The sequence below is a fragment of the Anopheles coustani genome, chromosome 3 (assembly GCF_943734705.1).
Source record: "Anopheles coustani chromosome 3, idAnoCousDA_361_x.2, whole genome shotgun sequence".
In the NCBI taxonomy this organism is placed as follows: domain Eukaryota; kingdom Metazoa; phylum Arthropoda; class Insecta; order Diptera; family Culicidae; genus Anopheles; species Anopheles coustani.
The window spans coordinates 75,497,448-75,521,775 of NC_071288.1; the positions used below are offsets into that span (position 1 = coordinate 75,497,448).

The 24,328-nt window shown below is 44.0% G+C and overlaps 7 protein-coding genes across 7 annotated transcripts; 5 read left to right on the forward strand and 2 right to left on the reverse strand.

Annotated features, from left to right (window-relative positions):
• On the forward strand, positions 1-2,817 carry LOC131259098 (leucine-rich repeat-containing protein 28; the record flags this gene model as incomplete). Its single annotated transcript, XM_058260520.1, has 3 exons — positions 1-355; positions 417-1,053; positions 2,709-2,817. Coding segments are annotated over exons 1-3 (1,101 nt in total), but the record flags the coding sequence as incomplete, so codon positions are not given.
• On the reverse strand, positions 2,688-4,424 carry LOC131259095 (alpha-amylase B-like). Its single transcript, XM_058260514.1, has 2 exons — positions 2,922-4,424; positions 2,688-2,840 (listed from the first exon to the last, which is right to left on the reverse strand). Exons 1-2 carry the CDS (start codon positions 4,422-4,424, stop codon positions 2,829-2,831), a joined length of 1,515 nt encoding a protein of 504 aa, XP_058116497.1. The 3' UTR covers positions 2,688-2,828.
• Positions 4,425-5,853: 1,429 nt separating this feature from the next.
• On the forward strand, positions 5,854-7,848 carry LOC131259091 (histone acetyltransferase KAT8-like). Its single transcript, XM_058260510.1, has 2 exons — positions 5,854-6,235; positions 6,297-7,848. Exons 1-2 carry the CDS (start codon positions 6,017-6,019, stop codon positions 7,680-7,682), a joined length of 1,605 nt encoding a protein of 534 aa, XP_058116493.1. The 5' UTR covers positions 5,854-6,016; the 3' UTR covers positions 7,683-7,848.
• A 175-nt stretch (positions 7,849-8,023) lies between these two features.
• On the reverse strand, positions 8,024-9,160 carry LOC131259102 (haloacid dehalogenase-like hydrolase domain-containing protein 2). The gene is made up of 3 exons (XM_058260525.1): positions 8,962-9,160; positions 8,381-8,906; positions 8,024-8,303 (listed from the first exon to the last, which is right to left on the reverse strand). The coding sequence occupies exons 1-3, from the start codon at positions 9,114-9,116 to the stop codon at positions 8,127-8,129; spliced, it is 858 nt and encodes a 285-aa protein (XP_058116508.1). The 5' UTR covers positions 9,117-9,160; the 3' UTR covers positions 8,024-8,126.
• Positions 9,161-9,581: 421 nt separating this feature from the next.
• LOC131259105 (uncharacterized) lies at positions 9,582-10,653 on the forward strand. Its single transcript, XM_058260527.1, has 2 exons — positions 9,582-10,327; positions 10,420-10,653. The coding sequence occupies exons 1-2, from the start codon at positions 9,639-9,641 to the stop codon at positions 10,439-10,441; spliced, it is 711 nt and encodes a 236-aa protein (XP_058116510.1). The 5' UTR covers positions 9,582-9,638; the 3' UTR covers positions 10,442-10,653.
• Positions 10,654-17,143: 6,490 nt separating this feature from the next.
• LOC131259104 (uncharacterized) lies at positions 17,144-18,529 on the forward strand. The gene is made up of 2 exons (XM_058260526.1): positions 17,144-18,130; positions 18,227-18,529. The coding sequence occupies exon 1, from the start codon at positions 17,317-17,319 to the stop codon at positions 18,115-18,117; it is 801 nt and encodes a 266-aa protein (XP_058116509.1). The 5' UTR covers positions 17,144-17,316; the 3' UTR covers positions 18,118-18,130; positions 18,227-18,529.
• Positions 18,530-19,633: 1,104 nt separating this feature from the next.
• LOC131259107 (uncharacterized) lies at positions 19,634-20,359 on the forward strand. Its single transcript, XM_058260531.1, has 2 exons — positions 19,634-20,219; positions 20,316-20,359. Exon 1 carries the CDS (start codon positions 19,652-19,654, stop codon positions 20,204-20,206), a length of 555 nt encoding a protein of 184 aa, XP_058116514.1. The 5' UTR covers positions 19,634-19,651; the 3' UTR covers positions 20,207-20,219; positions 20,316-20,359.
• Positions 20,360-24,328: the final 3,969 nt, after the last annotated feature.

A 24,328-nucleotide genomic window follows, 5' to 3' on the forward strand; every position in this document is an offset into this window, starting at 1 on the left:
ATGGACGGTGGTGGTTTCCGGAGTGTGCTGCACCTCAGCTACCGTGATTACCGCTCGGTGCCGGAGGAGGAACTGAGGGGCGACGGTAGCGACGAGATCGAGGAGGTTTACTTGAAGGAAAACCTGATCCGCGACTTTCCCAGCTGGTTTTTCGTGGACATGTGTCACCTGCGGTTCCTGTGTCTGGCCGGGAACGTGATCGACACGCTTCCGGCGCAGATCGGTCACTTGGAGTGCCTCGAGACGCTTGACCTTTCGGACAACTCGTTGCAACGGTTACCGCACACGTTAGGCCAACTGGGGCGGCTAACGAGGCTGCTATTGAATGGGAATCTGCTTACCCACTTACCCCCAGGTGAGACCAAAGTACGCTTTACAGGTTAGGTTTCATCTTCTAATAAGCTTGTTCGTTTTAGAGCTTGGACACTTGAAACGGTTGGAAGTGTTGGAGTTGCGCAAGAATCGTCTCACAAGTATCCCCGTTGAGCTCAGCCTGTGTCTTACCCTTCAGGATCTTATCCTTGACGACAATCCAGGCCTCGTGTCCATTCCGACGCGCCTCTTCAACCTCCCACGGCTTTGCTACGTTTCTGCCGAACGTTGCAATCTGTTCCAGCTTCCATTCGCCATCAACACAACAACACTGCAGTTCTTGCGACTGTTCGGGGGAAATCACAGTCTCACCCACTGTCCGCTGGCCCTGGAACGGTACGCCCAACCGGACTACGACGCACTGGCGGACCGGATCCGGCGGATACGCAATCCACCCTGCTACCGGAAGGTCCAATGTCTGCCAGTGCCGTACGTTCTTAACTTTCCCGCCGAACTGCTCGCCCTCAAAAGCCATCGCGACGCTTCGCAGTCTCCAGCAACACTGCTAGAAACGACGTTACGAGCCTGTGCCCTGTACGGTGTTGCGGGGGAGGTTCTTGAAAAGATCAATCTTCCTTGGGCTCTCTCCGACCGGTTGCTTCACGGACCGGTGGCTTGCTGTTCCAGTGTACCGTGTGGAAGGGACCTATTCACTGAAGCTGTGTTGGTGTTGGTTAAAAGGTAAGCCATGTTTCACACATTGTACGTTCGATCATGAATTCGCCATACTCTGATCGAATGCCGTGAAGTACCATGCGCCTCCATTGCACCCGCCTAACAATCGGGTTACGTTAATCAATAACTTACGTAAATAAATTTTATTGTTTATTTTCTATCAGTTCATAATTCAAATGAAAAAGCTCATCAACCTCACGTTACTAGCGATTCACAGCGCGTTGGAAGCTACACGTTAGATTTTAACGTGATAAGAATTAATTGATCACATAATTTCTCGGTCTTCTTTCGAAAAGTTTTCTCCTGGACGGAAGTTTACAGTTACTGATCAAGCTCATCGGTAACCAGCCAAAGACTCATGTTCATAGTCTCAAAAAACAAATTTAAATTTTAATTTTTTTTTAATTACGGCTTATTTATGTCAGTTAATAAAAAATAGCGCTTCGTTAACGTACGAGACACTTTAGGTTCGTTCGCAAAGCTAAACTATCTCACAAGCTATTGCAGTGGAAAGGAAGAATTTGATTTAAATTGAATTTTAAGGAACTTTAGCAACAACATTTATTCAAGAAAATAGTATCCAGTCCACATGCAACATGCAGTTGATGTTGGAGAACAAAAACATATTTGTTTTATTTCTTTTTGCATTCACTCATTTGTGTATTAGAAAGTTGTTAATGCCTATTATAGTTTTTATGTTGATACTCAATGGATGAAAATATTTGTAAAACATATTGTTAAGACTTCATTTTGACGTTTTTTGTTGTAAACTTGCGAAAAATCAACATTAATCGATGAGATGTGCATTTTTCGTTGGTTAAACTTAACTAGTAACATTTATGTTTTATGATTCTGCTCGCTAAAACTATAAGCCCGGTTCTTTGCCTAAAACCTAACAAGTTTTAGTAAGTGCAAAGCTGCCGTGCCTGATTCGATCGCGATCGTCGGAAACTGTACATTGACCCCGATGGTTAGCATGCACCCACATCAACTGATAACGGCTCCCATTATCGGCGAGTGGCCCAAGGCTTATTCATCGGGTCAGGTCCTACCGCAACAGTAACATTTCTTGATGCTGCTCGGGATTAAACGATGAGATTTGCTATAGTGGTTTACTATAGTGTTCTCGATCGAGAAGCTGATGTAAAATACCTATCACATGGATGAATGCATCTATTAAAGAAGTATAAAGAGCTTTTCTGCTTATCAAATGAGAGTTCACTGAACTACCTGGAAACGTCAAGAAACACCAAAATGTTCGTACTCTTGTACGTATGTTGCAAAACAAATGTATCAGTTGCAAAAACCGATAGTCAAATAATCAAAAACCGAACCCGTACGCGACGCCCTGAAAGGAAATTTATGTCATCGTCTTATCGTGATTGCCACCGTGCGTTTTCTTTCTTTCGTTTCTTCGTACCTAAAAGATGTGGAAAGATAGCACGTAACAGTTTGATAAAGTATATGGTTATCGGTTTGCGAAACGGGTTGGTTTCTCCCATAGGGAAGTACAACCACTTTGAGAAACAACAATGGTATCAGTATTGCCTACCCCAAGCGGTAATCGATGTCGCTTTCGAATTGAATATCAGATAAACGCAAGACGCAGTTCGAAGCTTGTGTGCTTATCAAGATTCTCTCGTTGGTTGGTTTATTTGCAGAAGAGAGTACGCCCGAAACTTCCTCCTGAGTGCGCTGTTCTGCTCGAAACTGTGCGCCTTCCGGTGGCTGCAGTACAACGTCGACACCTACGAGGAGCTTCCTTGGGTGGTGCCTCCGGCTTACAGGCGAGACTAAACGGAGAAAAGAGGAAAAGGAGGAGTGATGCGTATGAAAAAATCAAACCAGTAACCAGCTGTCCCTAGGTGACCTACCTCACTGTGGATGGCGAGCACTCCGTCCTCGGCGGTGGCGGAGATGAAGATCGAGGCGTACCCATTCGGCTCCACTATCACGCGCTGGCCGGTGCAGGTTTCGCCTTCCTTGGCGCCGGAAATGACATCACAGTAGATACCGGCCGGTAGACCCGTCTGCAGGATGACGTTCATGTCGACCGGCTCGAGATTGAACGCGACGAAGCCGACGGAGCCGCGCGCGAATGCGATCTGGTTGTTGCCGTTGTCCCACCAGTGCTGGACGGGCGTACCCCAGGCCAGATTGCGGAACCGGATCATGCTGTAGATCTGACGCCACCGATGCTCGCACACCCACCCGCCACCGCACGACTTGTCATCGTTGATGATGGGCGACAGGAGGTTACCCTGGGCATCGGACGGCGGACCCTGGTCGGAGTAGGTGAACGCGAACGAGCTCATAGTGCGCAGCTGTCCGTAGGGGTAGGCCGCCGCGAAAGCGGTCGCCATCTTGTACTGTTTCGGCTGCTTGTACGTGAGGATTCCGTCGTGGCCGCGCTGGTTGTCGTGGTTGTCGATGAACACGAAGGCATCGCGCGACGGCAGAAGACCCCAAGCCTCACCAAAGTTCGACAGCCACCGGAGTGGGTTGTTGCCGCTGAACGCACGTCCCAGCTCGGACGAGAACATAAACTCCGTCACCGTGCCGAGGTGAGTGTACTCGTACTTGCGGACCACTTCCTGCGGGCCCATGTCGATGACCTCCTGCGCGAGGAAGGCACGCGAGCCAGGAGCGAAGCCGTACGCCGTGTTGAGGTTGTTCAGCCGAGCGAAGATCACCTCCATGTCTTCGGGCCACATGTGCTTGGCGGCGTCCACTCGGAATCCGGCCACACCGAGCTCGATCAGGTGGTTCAGGAAGTCGACGATACGGTCGCGCACCCACGGGACGGCCTGGTTGAGGTCGTGCAGACCTACCAGCTCGCAGTTACGGATCTCCACCGGGTCGTTCCAGTTGTTGATGGCACACGGTGTGTTGAAGTCGGGCCAACCGTACGGAACCGCTGGGAACTGACGGTCGGAGGGAATGGCCGTCGAGCTTCCGGTGCCCGGTGCCGGTTCCACCGGCTGCGTCGCTCCCATGTGGTTGATGATGATGTCCACGTACAAACGCACGCCAGCCGCATTGCAACGGCGCGACATCTCCGCGAAGTCCGCCTCCGAACCGGAGCGCGTCTCCAGCTTGTACGAGATTGGCTGGTAGCGCTCCCACCATGGGCGCGAACCGTCATCCAGTCGGACGATAATGTTCTCGTTGGCCGGCGATAGCTGGACGCCACCGTAGCCCTTCGGTGCGAGGAACCGCTCACACTCATCCGCCACATCGCTCCACTTCCACTCGAACAGGTGCACGATTCCGCTGCGGCCGGCAGTAAAGTGGGGGTCATGTTGACCCACCACCATCTGACTGCCGACGGACAACAGCGACAGCAGGACGAGCCCGAGGCGCACGGAAGATGCCATACTTATCGATTATTTTTTCTCTACCAACGACCCACTGCCTGGCAGGTGTTTCGCTGAACTGGACCAACGCGAAGCACGTGCCTCCATTTTTAAAGCTTTTCCAAGTCTTAATCGGCTGATGGGAAAGCGATGTACTATAGTATTGTTGTTTATCGTAAAACATTGATACCCTCGCCATGATAACGTCATGATTGTGTACGGTTTGGGTACTAGCCTAAGAGGGAGGTGGGGGAATCTTTTACAGGAAGATTAGCTATCTCGCGTCGAACTGTCTGGAGTCTTGTGGTGTAGGAACGATAGAAGCAATTTATAGTTATTAGGAATCCAGAATATCTAACGAGGTTTTCAAACGAGGAGGGAACACAAATACAAAACAAATAGAAATGGTTATTAGTGGATTGATAAATTTTACCAAAACAAAGAAGCTGACATTTTTTTAATAAAAATCGTTAACCTTTATCGAACCACGCACTAGAATTTAAAAGAATCATATTGAACTTTGTATATGATTCTAAATATTGCACTTTGTTTACGATTTGTCGTTTCAAGTTTGGTGAGGTATATATTAGAATGTGTTGCTCCACTAAGTTCCACTGATATTCAAACTAAATCTACAATAAAAAAAACAGCCACTTTTTCAAAAAATTCTTGCATTTTACAGCCTGTTGCTCGAATCGAGCAGTTTGACGTGGTTCGAGCAGCCAAGATGATTCTGCTGGCAACACTGTAACGCAATAACTGTCATTTTATCGATGATGCGTACTAGTGATGAGGAAACTGAATCCCCACAGGGATTCGAGTCTTTCGATTCAAATCCATTCTGAGATCCGGATCTCCGAATCCGAATCCCAATCCGTCATATCATACATGCTCATCTAATGCCGATTTTTCATATGATGTATTTAATTTAATGAATGATTTACATAAGAATATCAGTATAGTTGACATTATTCTTCTAATTGTATTCAAACGAACAACAACAACGCGAACAATCTAGTCCTTTTTGGGAATATGCAGACTAACTGATTTTTTTTAAGTGGCACGACATGCCCGAGTGGGACAAGACCTTTCTCCGAAGAGAGTTTGTGTGACCGAAAGACGGTATATTATAGATCGGTGGTCAGCCGTTCGTAATACCGCGGGGTGCCAGACTCGAGATTCGATCCCACACCTGTGGCGTGGTGTTTCCTCGCGCTACCGCTGCGCCCAACTGATTTTCCCGAGTTTATTCCAAGAAGAGTAGCATTTATTATGTTTTAAAAACAATTATGACAGCGTTATCATTGAAATTGAATCCATCGTGGGTCACTGAAACAGTGAAGCAAGTCCTTTTATCCGGACTCGAATCTTTGGAATCCGTCTAGGGATCGAATCTTCGAATCTTCCGAATCCCGATTCTGTCAACACTAATGCGAACCATAACCTCACCTCAGTTGTTGTTGTATGACAAGCGGTCGAGTCGCAATAAACGCTTCATCTAGTTTTTTCGCGAAGAAAAAGGTAAAAAAACGCAAACTGTTATTGATTTTCCGACGCGTGCCCTGTTCTTTTCGACCCCACCGCGGAGGGAGCGGCGTACATTCCAGTGGAAAATGGTTTCGCAAAAGTCGCTCCGTGCGAACGCGGACAGTGAGAAGGAAAACAAAGCGAATGCAAGCGTCTCCTCTGCCTCATCGCCAAGCGGCGGTGACGGCGGCGGTAGCGGCAGAAGCTCCCGACAGGTGAAAGAAAAAGCCGCCGATTCGTCGACGGGCGGTGGTGGCGATGGCGTTTCCAGTGCAACCGGATCACCGGACGGCATTGGCGGTGATGTATGTGAATGATACAAAGTAGCCTAGGTGTGCCTTTCAATGCCTACTTGTCTCTTTTTAGGGCATCAGAGATGAGCTTGTTATCGGTGAAGAGTACATGGTACAGCGGCAAGACGGTTCGTGGCATCTGGCGCAACTGATTCAATCCCGACAAAACCCGTGCGATCCGAAGCAGCTCGAGTATTACATACACTACGAAGGATTGAACCGACGACTGGACCAGTGGGTGACGCGTGATCGAATATCGAGCGATCCCATGACGGCCGGCGGCAGTCCGACCGGTTCCGGTGAAGTAGGCGGTCCGGCAAATTCCACCGGTGACGGTGGGACGGCACGCAAAAGTCCGCTTGCTTCGAGCAGCACAAACGCCAAAGATCGCTGCAGCGGAGGGTTGAAGCCGGGTTCGAAAGAAACCGGCGGCATGATTCTTCTCGGGGGCGATCCGAATGCACTCGACGGAGGTGACTCGGATCGCAAAATTACGCGCAACCAGAAACGACGCCACGATGAGATCAATCACGTGCAGAAAACGTACGCCGATATGGACCCAACGACAGCCGCCCTCGAGAAGGAACATGAGGCGATCACGAAGGTAAAGTACATCGACAAGTTGCGCATCGGGAAGTACGAGATCGACACGTGGTATTTTTCGCCCTACCCGGAAGAGTACGGCAAGGTGGGCACGATGTACGTATGCGAGTTCTGTCTGCGTTACATGCGCCTACCACAGACACTGAAGGCTCACAAAACAACCTGTACGCGCCGGCAACCACCTGGTAACGAGATCTACCGCAAGGGTACACTGTCAATCTTTGAAATCGACGGCAAGGATCATCGCTTCTACTGCCAGACGCTCTGTCTGATGGCGAAGCTGTTTCTCGACCACAAAACGCTGTACTACGACGTCGACCCGTTCTACTTCTACGTGCTGTGCGAGATCGATCGCGAAGGTCAGCACATCGTGGGGTACTTTTCGAAGGAAAAAGAATCACCGGAAGGAAACAACGTAGCGTGCATTTTGATTCTGCCACCCTATCAACGTAAAGGCTATGGTAAACTGCTGATCGCGTTCAGCTACGAGCTGTCGCGGCGCGAAGGTATCATCGGTAGCCCGGAGAAACCGCTTTCCGATCTCGGCAAGCTGAGCTACCGGAGCTACTGGGCGTACACGCTGCTCGAGCTGATCAAAGACTACCGCACGACCACGATCAAGGAGCTAAGCGAATTGTCAGGCATTACGCAAGAGGACATTATTTACACGCTGCAGTCCATGAACATGGTCAAGTACTGGAAGGGCCAACATGTTATCTGCGTCACGGTGAAGCTCATCCAGGAGCACCTGCAGATGCCCCAGTTCAAGAAACCGAAGCTGATGGTCGATCCTGCCTACCTCAAGTGGACACCCCAGAAGCGCAACAATCCCGTGAAACAGATCAAGAAGAATTAAACTGATGGAACTGTATGTGTGCATGGTTGGCTTGGCGCTGCCCTTAATTATTACCTTAGGATGATATTGCTTTAAACTTCAAGCAAAATGAATGGCGATAAAAAGAACCATATGGTGATGAGTCGATTAATGAAGAATCGACGAAAACAAAATTGACTACGAAATTTTATTTATTTAAATACCCAACTAACCGTATCCGAAATACCTTAAGCCACATCCCATTGTTCAAAATGTTGAAAAAATATAAACGTCGCAAAAATTCATACTCAAATCGAAATTGCTTTGAACGAACCTATGTTTTACAAGATGTTATCACGACATTTTTCTATATAACTGATGGAAATTTAAAAAATATCGCAAATTGGCTTGGATTGATCAGAAAATTAAAAAAAGAGTGGGATGTGCTTACATGAATTTCATCCATTCTATAATACTAGATGGTGTCTAATCATTATTTGCTTTTCCAACCATATAGTCTACGACGTCACTGAAGGTGGCAAATATTCCACTCACTGCCGGACGATTTTCTTCAGTATACATCTCCGGCTGGTACTTACCGGTCTCCACCAGATAACCTTTCATTCCAATTTGCATCGCTCCGAGACAATCGTCCGTTGGATCCTAAATGAAAGTGGGAATGCAACATTGAACAGGCGAATTTTGTTTTGACCATACATTTAGGGAAGCATGATACACACATCACCTATCATTACGCACTGCTCGACGGCAATGTCCTCCGGCAGCGCGGAACGGAAAAAGTATTCGTTCGGTTTTCCAATGCAAACGGGTTTTACGCCAGTACTATACTCGAGCCCTTTTACGAAGCAACCCGGTCCGAGCGCGATTCCGTCCTTTGCCTTATAATAGCGTCCCTCGTGGGTGGCTACCAGCGTCGGAGGTTTATCGTTGCGTTTCTGATGCAGTACCCGGAACGCCTCGTTCAGATGCTCGTAACAAAACCGTTCCGGCGCAAGCCCAACCACAACCGCATCGATCGGACGATCCGGGTCATTGGGCGGCATGTCCGTCCGAGCGTCGTCCGTAAGCAGATAGTACGGGTTGAGAGCATTTTTGCGAACGTATTCAGAGGCGGCTGCTAACGAACCGTAGATTTCTTCCCGCTCAAGCTCGAAGCCAATTTTACGCAGCCGGCTATACAACGACTGGACACTTTCCTTCGTTGTGTTCGTGACGAACTTTACCCGGACACCATGTTGCCGAAGTCTGTAATGAAAGGACCTGGATCATTGCTTTGCGCATTCTCAGATGGCATACGGACCTTTTCAACGCATCGACGGCTCCTTCGGTCGGCTGGTCGTCAACATGCAACGTACCACTGAGATCAATAAGCGCTAGTTTTACTTTCGGTACGCTCATACTGGTGTATTTTTGCACAGATATTTGACTGGTTCTGTACAGACGAAAAAGATTCATCTGCCCCGTTACGGAACGACAATCTGTTAACAACTTTTGTCGGTCTGTTTTGTTTATTTCAGTTCAAAGTATTTCAGTTTCACAAATTGTCAAAGCAACCGGGAAATGCAACACGGAGATCGGTTGGAAACGATAACATCCTTTTTGATTCCATCTTTTGGATTGGGCAATTCCCTTTGTTCAACTCTTTTTTAACAAAACTATTTGATGGTATTGCTCACGGTTAATGACTAGTATTACATTAGACCATGATATTGCTTTTCACTTCGTTTTCTGGGGACAATTTGAACAAGCGGTTGTTCTAAACTGCGCGCACTGAAGATGTTCTAAATGCACCAAGGTTGCTACACTATTTGCGAATTTCGACTCCGAGAAGAGTGTGAGAGAGAAAGAGATAAAACGATGTGCACTCTCCCAAGAGAAAATTGGCGCGTTTTTGATCGATTTGCAAAAACACCAACTGCTTCATCAGTCTATTGTTGAGCAGCTTGCATATCGTATCAAGAACGGCAATTAACCACGATGGCGGACAAAACGAAGGTAGAGGACCCGGCAAAAATCAGCGAGAATCATGTAAGCAATTCCTTAGCATCGCAACCCGAGCCCGACAGGAAAAGCGACAGCCGAAATGATTCCAACGCGTTGCTTCAAGAGGAAATCGAAACACTGCGCATGCAAATGCAAGGCTGGAAGGAATTGTGGCAATCGGCGCAGGCGCTGATAAAACTAAAGGATGCTGAAATTGCCCGGCTCGGATCAGCCGGTAGTACGAAAGTCCTTACTGCTGCAGCTGAAACAAGCAACGCTGTTTCGGAAAACCCAGCCTCAAAGGATGTTGTAGCAAATACAATTGCGAATAACACTGAAGCTAGTGGCAGTACGGAGCCTCGTCCTAACAACGATCGGATTCACCATCTTATGAACAAATTACGCGCTATCCACGGCAGGCATGACGAAATGAATGCCGTTTTTGATTATGTCGATCTGGCGGAACAAATCTGCCAAGCAGCCGAGGACACGGAAGGCAACATCGATCCCTCGTACGACGCTACGTTGTTGCCGCAACTAATAAAACTTATGCCGCGGTCTGCCCGTGCAAAATTTAACAAGCTCGACTACAACCTGCCCAAGGAATCACTCGCTGAATTCGGTTTCTGGATAAATGAAGTGGCAGAGGATGCTACGGACCGAATGAGCCAGTTTATGTACGAGTAGGTTATGTTTCATGTGCCACCTACCCTACCCTGTAACGATGGGAAATGTTTGGTATGTGACAGAAATTTACGAATGTTTTCCATTCCAGATTTGCTCCTTATTTCGCATGAAATTGGAGGAAGGTGCTCTAATTCGTCGGATGCGTTATCTTTCAACCTCTAATTACTCGAGAACCTACGAAGCAAGGAGGACAACCAAAAGTACAACCCTCGAATAATCGTAACATTTTTATTTTTTTAATTATTGCATATGCATTTATCTATCAAAGCGAATTCTCAAATGTAATTGAAAGATCCTAATACGAATATGTTTGTTAAAGAATGCCAACCGTATAGTATTTTGTTAAGAGAAGAACAGCACGTTTTTATCAACAAATGTTTCCGAAACCATCCTGCATGGAGCTGAATTGGTTCACAGTTTATGATAAAAATTTACTCTCGAAAAAGCATTGCACTATTTTTCTCGCTGCTATTGCGGCTTATTGCGATTGAAAATGGTGCTAATTGTGTAATACTTTCATCATGTGAGATATTGCCGCATCGCTGTTTTACATTGTTGGCTGTTACGCTGTGATAAAAACTCCACCTGAACTTTCTTTCAAACAGTTTTTTTCGTAAAATCAGATGACCTATTACCTGGCAATGGACTTCACTGTAGGATCCATTATTCTTTCGATGGTATGGTAAATACACGTAGCGTTAGCAGGCAACATCCGAAGGGAATGCAAAAGAGCATTGTTGCTCAACCCTCGAGAGAAATGACTTACACGTTCCATTCGACATGCCTTTACAAACTTAAAAAGCAAGAGTTTGTTCTACCCAAAACTATGTCCTTATATACTACTTTTCTAGGTATGCTTTCTCACTTTACGCATTTTCGCTTTCACTGCCTTACTCCGATACATCGCACATGTGTTGGCCACATGTTTAAAAACAACACGTTTCGGGTAATTTTATGCTCTTAGTTTGGATAGGATACGTTATCCTTGTCCTCTTTAAACGGAGACCGACGCTTATCGCCTGCATCCTGCGAGTACACGCTATCGTTTTACGCTCGCCTACACATCTCGTCCCCGATGAATCGTGTCATTTTCGACTTGTTTATTTATTTGGGCTCATGAATCCGAACTTGAAACAGAAAGGTTTGCAATTTGTTTTGGGTTTTTTTTTATGGGCGCAATCTACACGCCACTTCAAATGGCCCGCAGCAACGGGCTGTATAATAGCCGGTTCTTTCTCTACTCGTGGCTGCTTCACCCTGATCAAGCTAATCGGGTTTTCGCAATTTTTCACTATCGCCCCGAAGTGGTTCGTCTTTCAATATGTTTTCCATATGGAGTTTTTACGGTTTTATGCCCGAAACTTCGAAGAACATGTTCCTTTTGTAAATGATTGCTTTGTTTTCCATGCTCGAGGATGGGATCATTTCCACAAAATTATGTTATATACCGCCGCGTTCACGGAATATTTTGAACATTTGAAATTTACTAAAAGCGTTGCCTTTTTAGTGAGCTTGTAAGTGTGTGAGAAAGAAAGAAAGAAAGAGAGGAAGAGAGAGAGAGAGAGAGAGAGAGAGAGGAAACAATGATCACGGTAGACAAAGCAATTTGGTCATCGGGTAGTTGTGCATAAAAAGCCGGCAGTTCACTGTCAAACGTGCGACGCTTTGGGTCGAATATTTTTGAGAAAACGCGATGGCTGATAAAATAAAGGAAGAGGTTCTGGAAACCACCAGCAAAAAGTGTGGTAATCAAAACGGACAATCGGAAAACGGTAATACGGTATCGTTGTTGGAGAAGGAAATTGACACGTTGCACAGGCAGCTGGAAGACTGGAAGGACCTGTTTCGGTCAGCACAGGCGCTGATTAAGGATAAGGATACGGAAATCGCCCGGCTGCGATCGTCGACCTGTAATGCAGAGGACATCACTTCTACACCTCAAACCAACGTGGTTGCACCCACGGTGCAGATTAAGCTGGAAAAGCCGGACGAAGACACTACTACTACGGCTCAAACTAATGGGACTGCGCCCTCAGTTCAGAATAAAGGACAAGTAAAACCAGTTAAAGCCGAGTGGTGCAGAGTAGCAGCATTCCAGAGCAATGGGGAAAAGCATGCCACTCAAGCAAATGGAGGCAAGGCAAAACAGAAGAAAAGCAATGGCAAGCAGAATAAACTGCCCAACAACGATCAAATTCAGCATCTCATCAAGAGTTTCACGGAAAACGACACTAGGGCGATAAATGAGTTCGAAGTGCTTTACGACTATTCCCACATGGTGCAAAAAGTCAGCATGGCTGCAGAGGATAAAGATGGAAAGATAGATCCGTCGGACGATGCGACACTGCTAGCACAGCTGATTAAACTGATGCCCAGGTATGCTCGCGAAAAGTTTGATAACCTTCGCGAAGGTAGTTACCATAAGGAATCACTGGAGGAATTCAGTCTGTGGGTCCATGAGATCACTGAAGATGTTTTGGACAATGGGGATGCGCAACGTTTGTTCCAAGCAAAAATACCCGTACCTAAAAAAAGCAAAGGTTTACAGTGTCTAGCTTGTGGCAAAAAAGATGGATGTCCCTCGTTGCAGGATTGTGCCGTATTTCGGAAGATGACACCGACCCAACGCTGGGATAGGGTGGTGCGTATATATCGGCTGTGTTACACTTGTCTCAAAAAGCACGATGACCCGTGTACCAACTCAGTTCCGTGTGGTGTTGGAGGATGCAGTACCCTGCATCACTGGCTATTGCATATTGTAGGCGTTCACGATTGAACTTTTTGGTTGGTCAATTCGCGTAATCGAAACATTGCCTTTGTTTCGACCATCATATCATCATAGGTAAAGAATTAGGACGAATTAGGAAATTCGAATATGTAATTTGATTGAAGTTACGACTTTTTTTTCTTTATTTTACAATTTCAAACGAATTTTGTTGATGCGAAGTTGGAATAGGAATTCAAACAGAAATACGAATAAATTTTCTAATTCAAATAATTAAACATGAAAATTTCTTCTTTTCTTGTGGGAAGTGTAATGTGTTCGTATAGTAGCACTAAAACAATTGTTCGGTTTTTTTAGTAGCACTAAAACACGGTTAACCGTGTCGAAAAACATCATATTTTCAATGCTGCAGGCAAATGTAACAATGATAAAACTTCTTCGTTTCAGCTTTCACTTTTTGAAAAATTATACGTACAGATGGCAGTAAGTGAAATACAAGTTTAATTTTACGAATTGTTCAAACCGTAAAGCTCCATCCAAGAAATTAATATTTTATTCTAGTAATCAAGGTCTTGGGACATAACCTTGATTGCCAGAATAAAGATAAATGCTACTTTATCGAAATTTCAAGAATTTATCATTTGTCAAAATACAGTATTTCGACTATCTTCATTGTAGTTAGCTATGGAATCCTTGGGCATTTGACTGATTGAGTGAGAAAGAAATTGGAAAACAATTCCAAGGAAAACTAGCTGCGTAATCGATTTTAGCGTCGAACGTGAACAAGTTTGCAAGTCTACAATTGCTGCATCAGCGCAACGTCGAGACGAGTCGAGCAAACTCGTTTTGCCATTGTCGTAGATTCCGTTAGTGAACAAAGTCAAGCGAGCAGTGCTGCGGAAATGTGTGAAAAACGGGTATCGCAGTTGCCGCCTTGGGCGCAGAACGAAATAGCTTCATTGGAGAAACAAATAGCAGGCTGGAAGGAGATTAGCCAATCGGCCATGCTTATGGTCAAGGCAAAGGACAAGGAAATAGCACGCCTTCAAGCGAACAAAGGTTCAAAAGAGGGCTTCGCTTCACCACTGGCTACGAAACAGCGACCACCGTCGCTAGCCGGACCCAGCGCGTTGGAAACGAAGGAAAACACGATTAAACAGGAACAAACTAAAGTAATCGAAAATTATGTGAAAAAGCTACAGAATCAACCCGTTGTGCATGGTACCGTTAGAGATATCCTATACGACTACGCCATGCGTGTGAACGAAATCTTAATGGATGCAAGGGACGACAAAGGCAACATAGATCCGTCGTTCGAGAAACAACTCTTACCAAAATTGGTTGCCAACGCACCGTACTTTGCTGGGGGCGAGTGGAATAACCACGTCCGTAAGCTTCCGAAAGGTCCATTGCTTGACGAGTTCGGCAGGTGGATCCTGCATGCCGCCGAAAATGCACATCGTTGGTTTTACTACATCACACCATGTATCGTGTGTGGCATCAACTCCCTTTGTCAATCGCTGGAGGAGTGCGAGACCTTCGAGGAAATGGACGTCAACGATCGTTGGAAGGTGGTACGAGAAAATAACCTTTGCAAGTTTTGCCTAACGAATCATATTGGATGCCGGTGCAAGTATGAAATGCCATGTGGCGAAAACGGATGTACGGGAAAACATCACTCGATGCTGCACAAAAATCCTCAGGTTAACGTTTTCTGATCTACATTAGCTGCAATCAATGTGGTGACTCATTTTTCATTACGCTTTCATCATTACACAAGAATCGCAGCAAAAAGCTATAGAAATCCTATAATTATGTTATCTTCATGATGTATTTCCGCCTCTAATATGTTTCCCCTGTTAATGTGAATTCCGGAAGGTTAATCGGTTGTTTTGGTTTCTTAATTATAACAGATTATCGAATAAAGATATTACAATTTCAGCTAAAAAACTTGAGACAATTCTTTCGTAAGTTAGGTGTCGTTCTCAAAAGAGCCATATTTTCCTTGTTTTTGTTTGTGTTTTATTTAAAGTTTGTTAATGTAAAAGCATTCATTCGGAATGGAATATTCAACAAGTAGCTTTGTTAAACAATAAGTCAATTATTACTATTCCACATGATTTTTAGGCAAACCCCATCACGTTAAACGTATCATTTTGAACTTCGCCGTTTGAACTTAAACTGCGCGCGATGAAGCTGTTCTAAATATGCCAAGGTTGCTATACTACGTTGACGTTTTAGGCTACCTAGAGCGAGACGAACTGATTTTTCACGGTAGCCAAGTCAAATTGTTGCCGTCCTTGCGTAGCCTTGAGAAAAAGCCGGCAGTTTATTGTTGAACGTGCGACGCTTTGGATCGTACAGCTGTGAAATTGTGATGGCGGACAAAATCAAGGTAGAGGCTTCGGAGAAACACGCTGTGGAAGGTGAAGGCTTGCAAATCGCGGAAAACGTGGCGGCTGAGGCGTCCGCAAAGCGATGTGAAAACAACAAGGACCCAATGGATTCCAGCACGGCATCGCTTCAGCAGCAAATCGAATGTCTTCGTAGGCAGTTGGAAGGGTGGAAGGAACTGTGTGTAGAGGCACAGGCGCTTGTCAAGGATAAAGATGTCGAAATTGCCCGTCTACGATCGACCGGTAGTGCTGAAGGCATTGTTTCTTTCGCTCGAACCGTTGAAGATGTCCCTACCGTTGAGGGTAACCCGGAGAAGCCGGTCGAAGATATCACTTCTGCAGCTCCAACCGGCGAGCTGTTACCCGCGGCCAAGAGTGAGCCGGAAAAGCCGGTTGAAGAGGAGGCTGCATCCGCAGCTCAGAACAAGCCTACAAAAACAGCCAAAACGGGAGGCAATGGACCCAAGCCAAAAAAGAAGGAAAAGAAGACCAAACAAGAACTTCCAGACTGCATTTACATTCGCAGTCACACGAAGAAAATAGAGCAGATTGCCAAAAAGAAAAGCGGAATGGAACAGCTTAGCGCGTACATTAATCTTGCGCAAGAAATCTGCTTTTTCTCCAATAAGTACGAGTGCATGCTCGATCCATTGTATGACGAGGTCATGATTGCGCAGCTAGTAAAACACATGCCGCCGTTTGTCCGCATGCAGTATAACCAGCTTTACGACAAATACCCTGAGGATTCGCTTGTGGACCTAATTTTGTGGCTTGACAAAGTCTGGATGGATGCTGAGCGCTTACAGGCCCAACTTTCGCGCCAAACGAAAACTCCCAAAGGGCAATGTTTGGCGTGTGGCAAAAAAAAATCAGCTAAAATCTGTCGTTCATTGCAGGATTGTACCGTATTTCGTAGGATGTCCCCGGCCCAACGTTGGAATGAGGTGGTGCATGTACATCAGCTGTGTACCATTTGTCTCAAACAGCATAAGGGCACGTGCACCAATAAAACACCCTGCGGTGTAGGAGGATGCAGCACCCTACACAATTGGCTCTTGCACATTGTTGGTGTCCACGATTAATGGTCAGCAGAAATTAATGAAAAAAAAAACATGTGTGGATGAACATTCCTGGAATTAATTGAATTATTGTTATCATGTTATCACTCAAAACTTATATCCATATGTGAATTCAGGAGTGTGGGAGAGTTGAACGATTAATGTAATTATAATAAAACTAAAAAAAACTTCGAAAATAAAACTAAAAAAAAAATATTTTTCTGTTGTGTTTGAAAATTGAAATCAACTTGACTTGTATTTGAGTTCCATGTGCATGGAGTGTTTTGTAAATTGTAAAATGTATTTTTTCGTACCCCGCCAAAGCTGGATTTGCGCAGACTCAATGCAATAGATAGCGTAGCCGGAACAAGCTATGATTATTTTTTTATTCCTACTTTAAATCTAATCAAATAAAGAGCATAGAGTTTCATGTCCCTCTAATTTTGATTTAACTTTTTTTAACGTTTTTTTTCGTATTAAGCTATACGAACCTTGAGTATGTTGTACTAATAACTCTCTTGATAAGCGTAGGCACTGATGCGTGGGTAGGAATGTGTCAACCAGTGAGATTTGAATGAGTGAGAGAGAAAGAAATTGCAATTGAATACAGTATGCACAAAAGGCATTGCTCAAACGGTTTCAGTTTCGAGGAAGAATAGCTGCGCAATCGATTTTAGCGTCGGACACAAAGAAGTTTACAAGTTAACACTTGCTGCATCAGTTCAAGGTTCGGAATAGAGGAAACTCTTTTCAATAATTTCGAGTACCCGAAATCTGAATCAAAGGCGACCGAAAAGTGTTGTGTGATGTGTGAAAATCATCTATCACAGTTACCGAAGTGGGCGCAGAAGGAAATGGCTTCATTGAAGAGACAAATAGAAGCCTGGAAGGAGCTTAGCCAATCGGCCATGTTTATGGTCAAGGAAAAAGACAAGGAAATAGCACGCCTTCAAGCGAACGGCGGTGCAAAGGAGACTTGCTCCTCAGCGCCCATTGTGAAACCGGGACAACCGGGGCCGCCTGCAAAAGGAACCAGCGCCATCGTTAAACCGATGGAAAACACGAGTAAACAGGCCAAAATAATCGAAAAACTGTTGCAGAACTTACAGAATCCCCTGGAGGAGGGTACCGTAGGGGAAATCCTATACGACTATGCTATGCGTGTGAACGAAATCTTAACTTATGCAAGGGACGACAAAGGCAACATAGATCCGTCGTACGAAAAAAAGCTCCTACCAAAATTTGTTGCCAACTTACCATACTTTGCTGAGGGCGAGTGGAATGACCACGTTCGTAAGCTTCCGAAAGGTCCATTGCTTGACGAGTTCGGTGGCTGGATCCTGGATGCCGCCGAAAATGCACATCGTTGGTTTTACTACATCACACCATGTATGGTGTGTGGCATCAACTCGCTTTGTCAATCGCTGGAAGAGTGCGAAACCTTCGAGGAAATGGACGTAAACGATCGCTGGAAGGTGGTACGAAAGAATAACCTTTGCCAGTGGTGCCTAGCTTCCCATCATGGACGGTGCTACGGCGTACCACGATGCGGCGAGAACGGCTGTGCAGGGAAACATCACTGGATGCTGCACAACAACCGACGCTAATGATCGCAAAATGGTAAGACTTATTATAGTCACAACAGCCGACAACGGTTTGGTTCGAACTAGCAGCAATGAAATTAGTAATTAATTTTCCTTGACCAATTATTTCCAGTATTGCTGCAGCTGAAGGAATGCAGAATAATGTGCTTCAGAATTTAAATTCGAATGTAATATTCAAGTACTTTTTCTTTTTCTTATGCCAGGAATTACTGCTACGATGCACTCGCTTCTATATTACGTGCTTACAATGCTTTCCCTACTAGCTTGAATTCAAAAAGAATAATCTCAATAATAGTTTATATGATTTTTCAATGAACTATCGATCATTTCGATAAAATGTTTTCAAAATATTTCTAATGTTTCAAGCATGCTTCGTATGATCTAATAAAAATCTACCACACTTCTTACTGGCAAACCACAATTGTGCTTGATTATTGTTCAGCATTTGTTTGGGTAAATAGTATGTTACTATTTATAAAGATCCGTTTGAATTAGTCTTGGAAAATGTTTTAGTTGTGAAATGTGAATGTGAAGCATTTTCTTTCGTTTTGTGCACGTGAAACGATCATTTTGTTTGTACCCCCCCTATACCAATTAATGATTTAATAAATCATTCATTGGTTTAATTATAAATTCCGGTCTCTTAAATGCACGAAGAAAACATTAACGCAAACGCTTCGTGCTTAAATTGGCTGCGTATAAATCGGAAGCTATTAGTAGAGCTTTTTCTCGAACGTACTTGGGAACATGATCCTCCCGGGAATTCCACCCGCCGGGCCCATATTACGAATCCTCGCACGTACGTTAACGTAATTCACCGTGGGTCCGTTATTTTGTGTTCATTGCTTAAACAACGTACGCAACTGCCATTTAACCCCCGGCAAACGCAAGACCTTGCGTTAAGCTGTGACCGGTTGTTTAGACCTTTGCGCGTTTGTTTGATTATGTTATGAAGTGTTTACTTTACGAAAGCCAATTATTCCTTTGTTTATTTTCTTTTCGCATATTGTTATGGTGAGTAAAAACGGCCTTTCAATGTAACACCAATTTTTCAATATCTGGATGTTATTTAAAATTTGGAAAAAAATTATTAATTTTTTTAAATTTTATAATTATACTATCCTTTTCCATACATCTTTGGGAAACACTTTCATAGAACATTATCATTTTAGATATTTGAACTCCGCACTGTTCTAAACTGTGCGTATCGAAGATGTTCTAAACAGTCCAAGGTTGCTATAACAACTCACAACATTGCCAAGAGCGAGAGAGAACGATAGATAGAGAGAGAGAAAACGATATTCACTGCAAAACCAAAAAATAGCGGGAATTTAGCCATGGAAAAGACCGGCAGTTTATTGTTGAACGTACGTTGTTTCGGGAGGTAAAAAGACGTAAATACACTATGGCTGAAGCAGTAAAGTTAGAGATCGCAGAGAAAAGTAATAATCTAAGCGCAAGCCAAAATGGACCGTTAGAGGCCTTGCTACCACCACCGGCGCCGCCTGCGAAAGGAACCAGCGCCATCGATAAACCGATGGAAAACACGAATAAACAGGTTAAAATAATCGAAAAACTGTTGCAGAACTTACAGAATCTCCTGGAGGAGGGTACCGTAGGGGAAATCCTATACGACTATGCTATGCGTGTGAACGAAATCTTAACTTATGCAAGAGACGAAAAAGGCAACATAGATCCGTCGCACGAAAATAAGCTCCTACCGAAATTTGTTGCCAACTTACCATACTTTGCTGAGGGCGAGTGGAATGACCACGCTCGTAAGCTTCCGAAAGGTCCATTGCTTGACGAGTTCGGTGGCTGGATCCTGCATGCCGCCGAAAATGCACATCGTTTGTTTTACTACATCACGCCATGTATGGTGTGTGGCATCAACTCGCTTTGTCAATCGCTGGCAGAGTGCGAGGCCTTCGAGGAAATGGGCGTAAAGGATCGCTGGAAGGTGGTACGAAAGAATAACCTTTGCCAGTGGTGCCTAATTTCTCATCAAGGACAGTGCCTCAGCGTACCAGGATGCGGCGAGAACGGCTGTGTAAGGAAACATCACTGGATGCTGCACAACAACCGACGCTAATGATCGCAAAATGGTAAGACTTATTATAGTCACAACAGCCGACCTCTTTTTGGTTCGAACTAGCAGTAATGAAATTAGTAATTAATTTTCCTTGACCGATTATTTCCAGTATTGCTACAGCTGAAGGAATGCAGAATAATGTGCTCCAGAATTAGAAATGAATAATCTCAATAATTGTTTATATGATTTTTCAAGCGTGCTTCGTATGATCTAATAAAAATCTACCACACTTATTACTGGCAATCCACAATTGTGCTTGATTATTGTTCAGTACTTGTTTGGGTAAATTCTATATTACTATTTATAAAGATCCGTTTGAGGGGGTCCGCGACAGCCGAGCGGTAGCGCCGGTTAGAAAATCGGCCCATGAGCGCCGAGGCTCAGCACCTCGACGGCAAGGGTTCGAATCCCAACCGAGACCGGACCCTCCCCTGTACGAGAGGACTGACTATCCACGTACAACAGGGAAACAAGCACGGGCAGGCATGACCAAGAGGTCGTTACGCCAAGAAGAAGAAGAAGAAAGATCCGTTTGAATAAGTCTTGAAAAATGTTTTAGTTGTGAAATGTGAATGTGAAGCATTTTCTTTTGTTTTGTGCACATGAAACGATCATTTTGTTTGTACCCCAACCATCCGGATCTTATACGAACCGAAATTCGCTCACTTTGAGCACACCCCCCCCCGTTTACCAATGAATGATTAATGCTGAATTCATTATAAATTCCGATCTCTTAAATGCACGAAGAAAACATTAACGTAAACGCTTTGTGCTTAAATTGACTGCGTATAAATCGGAAGCTATTAGTAGAGCTTTTTCTCGAACGTACTTAGGAACATGATCCTCCCGCTAATTCCACCCGCCGGGCCCATATTACGAATCCTCGCACGTACGTTAACGTAATTCACCGTAATTTAACCCCCGGCAAAAGCAAGACCTTGCGTTAAGCTGTGACCGGTTGTTTAGACCTTTGCGCGTTTGTTTGATTATGTTATGAAGTGTTTACTTTACGAAAGCCAATTATTCCTTTGTTTATTTTCTTTTCGCATATTGTTATGGTGAGTAAAAAAGGCCTTTCAATGTAACAGCAATTTTTCAATATCTGGATGTTATTTAAAATTTGGGAAAAAATTATTAATTTTTTTAAATTTTATAATTATACTATCCTTTTCCATACATCTGTGGGAAACACTTTCATTGTACATTATCATTTTAGATATTTGAACTCCGCACCATTCTAAACTGTTCGAATCGAAGATGTTCTAAACAGTCCAAGGTTGCTATAACAATTCACAGCATTGCCAAGAGCGAGAGAGAACAATAGATAGAGAGAGAAAACGATATTCACTCCAAAACCAAAAAATAGCGGGAATTTAGCCTTGGAAAAGACCGGCAGTTTATTGTTGAACGTACGTTGTTTCGGGAGGTAAAAAGACGTAAATACACTATGGCTGAAGCAGTAAAGTTAGAGATCGCAGAGAAAAGTAATAATCTAAGCGCAAGCCAAAATGGACCGTTAGAGGCCTTGCTACCAGAGTTGGAAACAATTGGATCCTTCGAGGCGATCGGCAAGGAAAGTGAAAGCAATCCTGGCCCATCGAATTCCGCGGCATTATTGCAGGAAGAAATCGAAACGCTTCGCCGGCAGGTGGAAGGCTGGAAGGAACTGTATCAATCTACCCGGGTATTGATGAAGGATAAGGATGCTGAAATTGCGCAGCTTTTGCTACCAGCTACCGGCACTGCTAAAGCTATCACAAATGGAGCGCAAAATGATCCGGCGCCGGCAGCCCCCGCGGTGAAGCCTACGACGGAGCTGAAGAAGGGTACTAAACCAAAACCGCAGGGCAAAAAACCTAAAAAACAGCAACAACCCAACGATGTACGCATCCAGCATCTCATGAAGAGATTGCGCGATCGCGCAAACATTCCGAAGGACGAATTTACGGAGCTGCACGATTTCGCCATGGTTATCGATGATATTTGGTTGGCTGCGAAAGACGAGAACTTCGTCGTACAACCATCGTACGATAAGAAGCTGATGCCAGAGCTGATCAAACTTTTGCCCCGGTTTGCACGCGAAAAGTTTAACAAGCTCAACAATGATCTACCCAAGAAATCGCTGGAGGAATTCTCAGTCTGGATTAACGACGTCGTTGACGAAGCTATTAGGTATTATATAGGTACTGGATCATCGGACGAATGGGAGGATTGTTCCGACGGCGAATTATTTTACTAAGCTCGAAGAAAGTTGGCAACTTTAAAAACTGCCAATAGATTGTTTTCGAAGAAGGTGGAAAAAGAAAATTAGATTCGCAGCAAATACAGGATGTCGATGACCACTAAAAAGCTATGGAAATTACTCGCTTTTAAACCAAAAGTAGTCTACGAGTCGAGCTGAATTACAAAACATGTGCTATTTCTATGTTATAAATTGTTACCCAATGGAATAAACTGCTCCATGAATTAAGTTATCCCAATACAAATGGGAATAGCAATAGAACATATTTCTTTCATCTCTTGGGTAAATGAAATGATCGGAATTTCTTCACATCACTCACAATAAAACAAATGGAATTATTTTTTTCAATGGAAAACTGCTAACCTGCTCGTTTTGTATTTTTTGTTTCATTCTTTATTATTACTATGTTCATGTTCATGCATTTGCTTCGTCCTAGGTTTCATTAGTTACTTCCGTTCAGTTTCGCTATGCTTGTACTGCCGTCCAAACCCTTTTGCGGTTTATCCATGGTTCGGTCAGTTGAGTATGTGTTGTGTGTTTTGTGTTTCTACATGCTGCCGGTTTGATAGCATTGATTCGTTTTGTTGGGTTGTTTCATTTTCATGAATGTACCTCACATTAGTTTATTATCCGCACCCTTTTTCGGTTGATTTTTCAGTAGTAGATTTTGTTTAAACACGTTTTCCTGTTTCCTAACGGTTTTCGGATGGCTTTTTGTAGTTGTCGCTATGAAGTACTGTTACTATTTTTGCATCTTCTGTTACCACTAGTTGCATTCTTTCTTCTGTTGTATATTTGATGTTGCCTTTTTTTGTTAATTTCTTATGCATTTCTTCATTTGCTCTAAATGTTCTCAGCTCGTTAGCCCTTTTAAAACTATTCTCTAAAAGTTGCATTACGTTTCGCGCTTTGTTAATTTGTGTTATCGTCTACATTTCCATGTTTGTTTTATGTTTCTTGTCCCCTTCGAATCCGATTCAAACAAAGGTGACCTTATATACTCAAAACTCTCAATAATGGCCAAAACACACCTGCTCGCTTCTTTGATAACTTCTTTCGATTTTGTCGGTTTTGTTTTTGTTTTTGGTTCCTCAATTTTGCTTTGCTGCTTAGATGCTACTGTTCTTCGCCCTGTTGCAATATCGGTTTGCTTGTTTTACGCACTACTTACCTAAAGTGAACTGGCTTTTTTTTTGTTTAATTTTCCCATTTCTCCCATTACTAATATTTTTTAGTTTTTTCCGCTTTTCGTTACCTTTGCTTACGATTATTTTTACGTGGACCTTTTGCCGTTCTATGCACTCGACGAGGCCACTTGCCCTTGTTACACTCTGCTGTTCTCATCTGGATTTCATTTTTGAGTATAAAGAGAAGGAGAACGCGAGCGCGCGAGATAAGCGGATTTGAGAAAGCGAAATATTTAAATAATAACAAAGATTGAAGAGTAGTAGTATTTTCGTTAGATTATTTAGCGCTGCGTTTGCCTAGTTTTTCATGTTTTCTTTAGAGATTATTTCCGTTTGGACTTTAGGTTAAATAAGAACTAGTTTGGATGTATGGATGTGTATAATTGTGTGTTTGTGTGAATAATTTGTTGCGTTGATGGTAAAAAGTCAATGTCTACCAATTGTTTTTTTATTGTTTACTTTCCTTTACGTTTTGTTTAATAGTTTCTGTTAACAATGCTTAACTCCGTTCCTATCCTTACGCATGTTGGGTCCCCTTCCATTATTTCAGTAGAGCAACGTTTGTTGTTCTAAGTCAATTTCCTACAAGCGAAAATCGAAAAAAAACGTATTGACAAAAATAAAAAATACCAAACGAAGAAGCTTAAATTGTGTACCAAAGTGAAACAAAAAACGCGAAGGCTGGAATCTCCA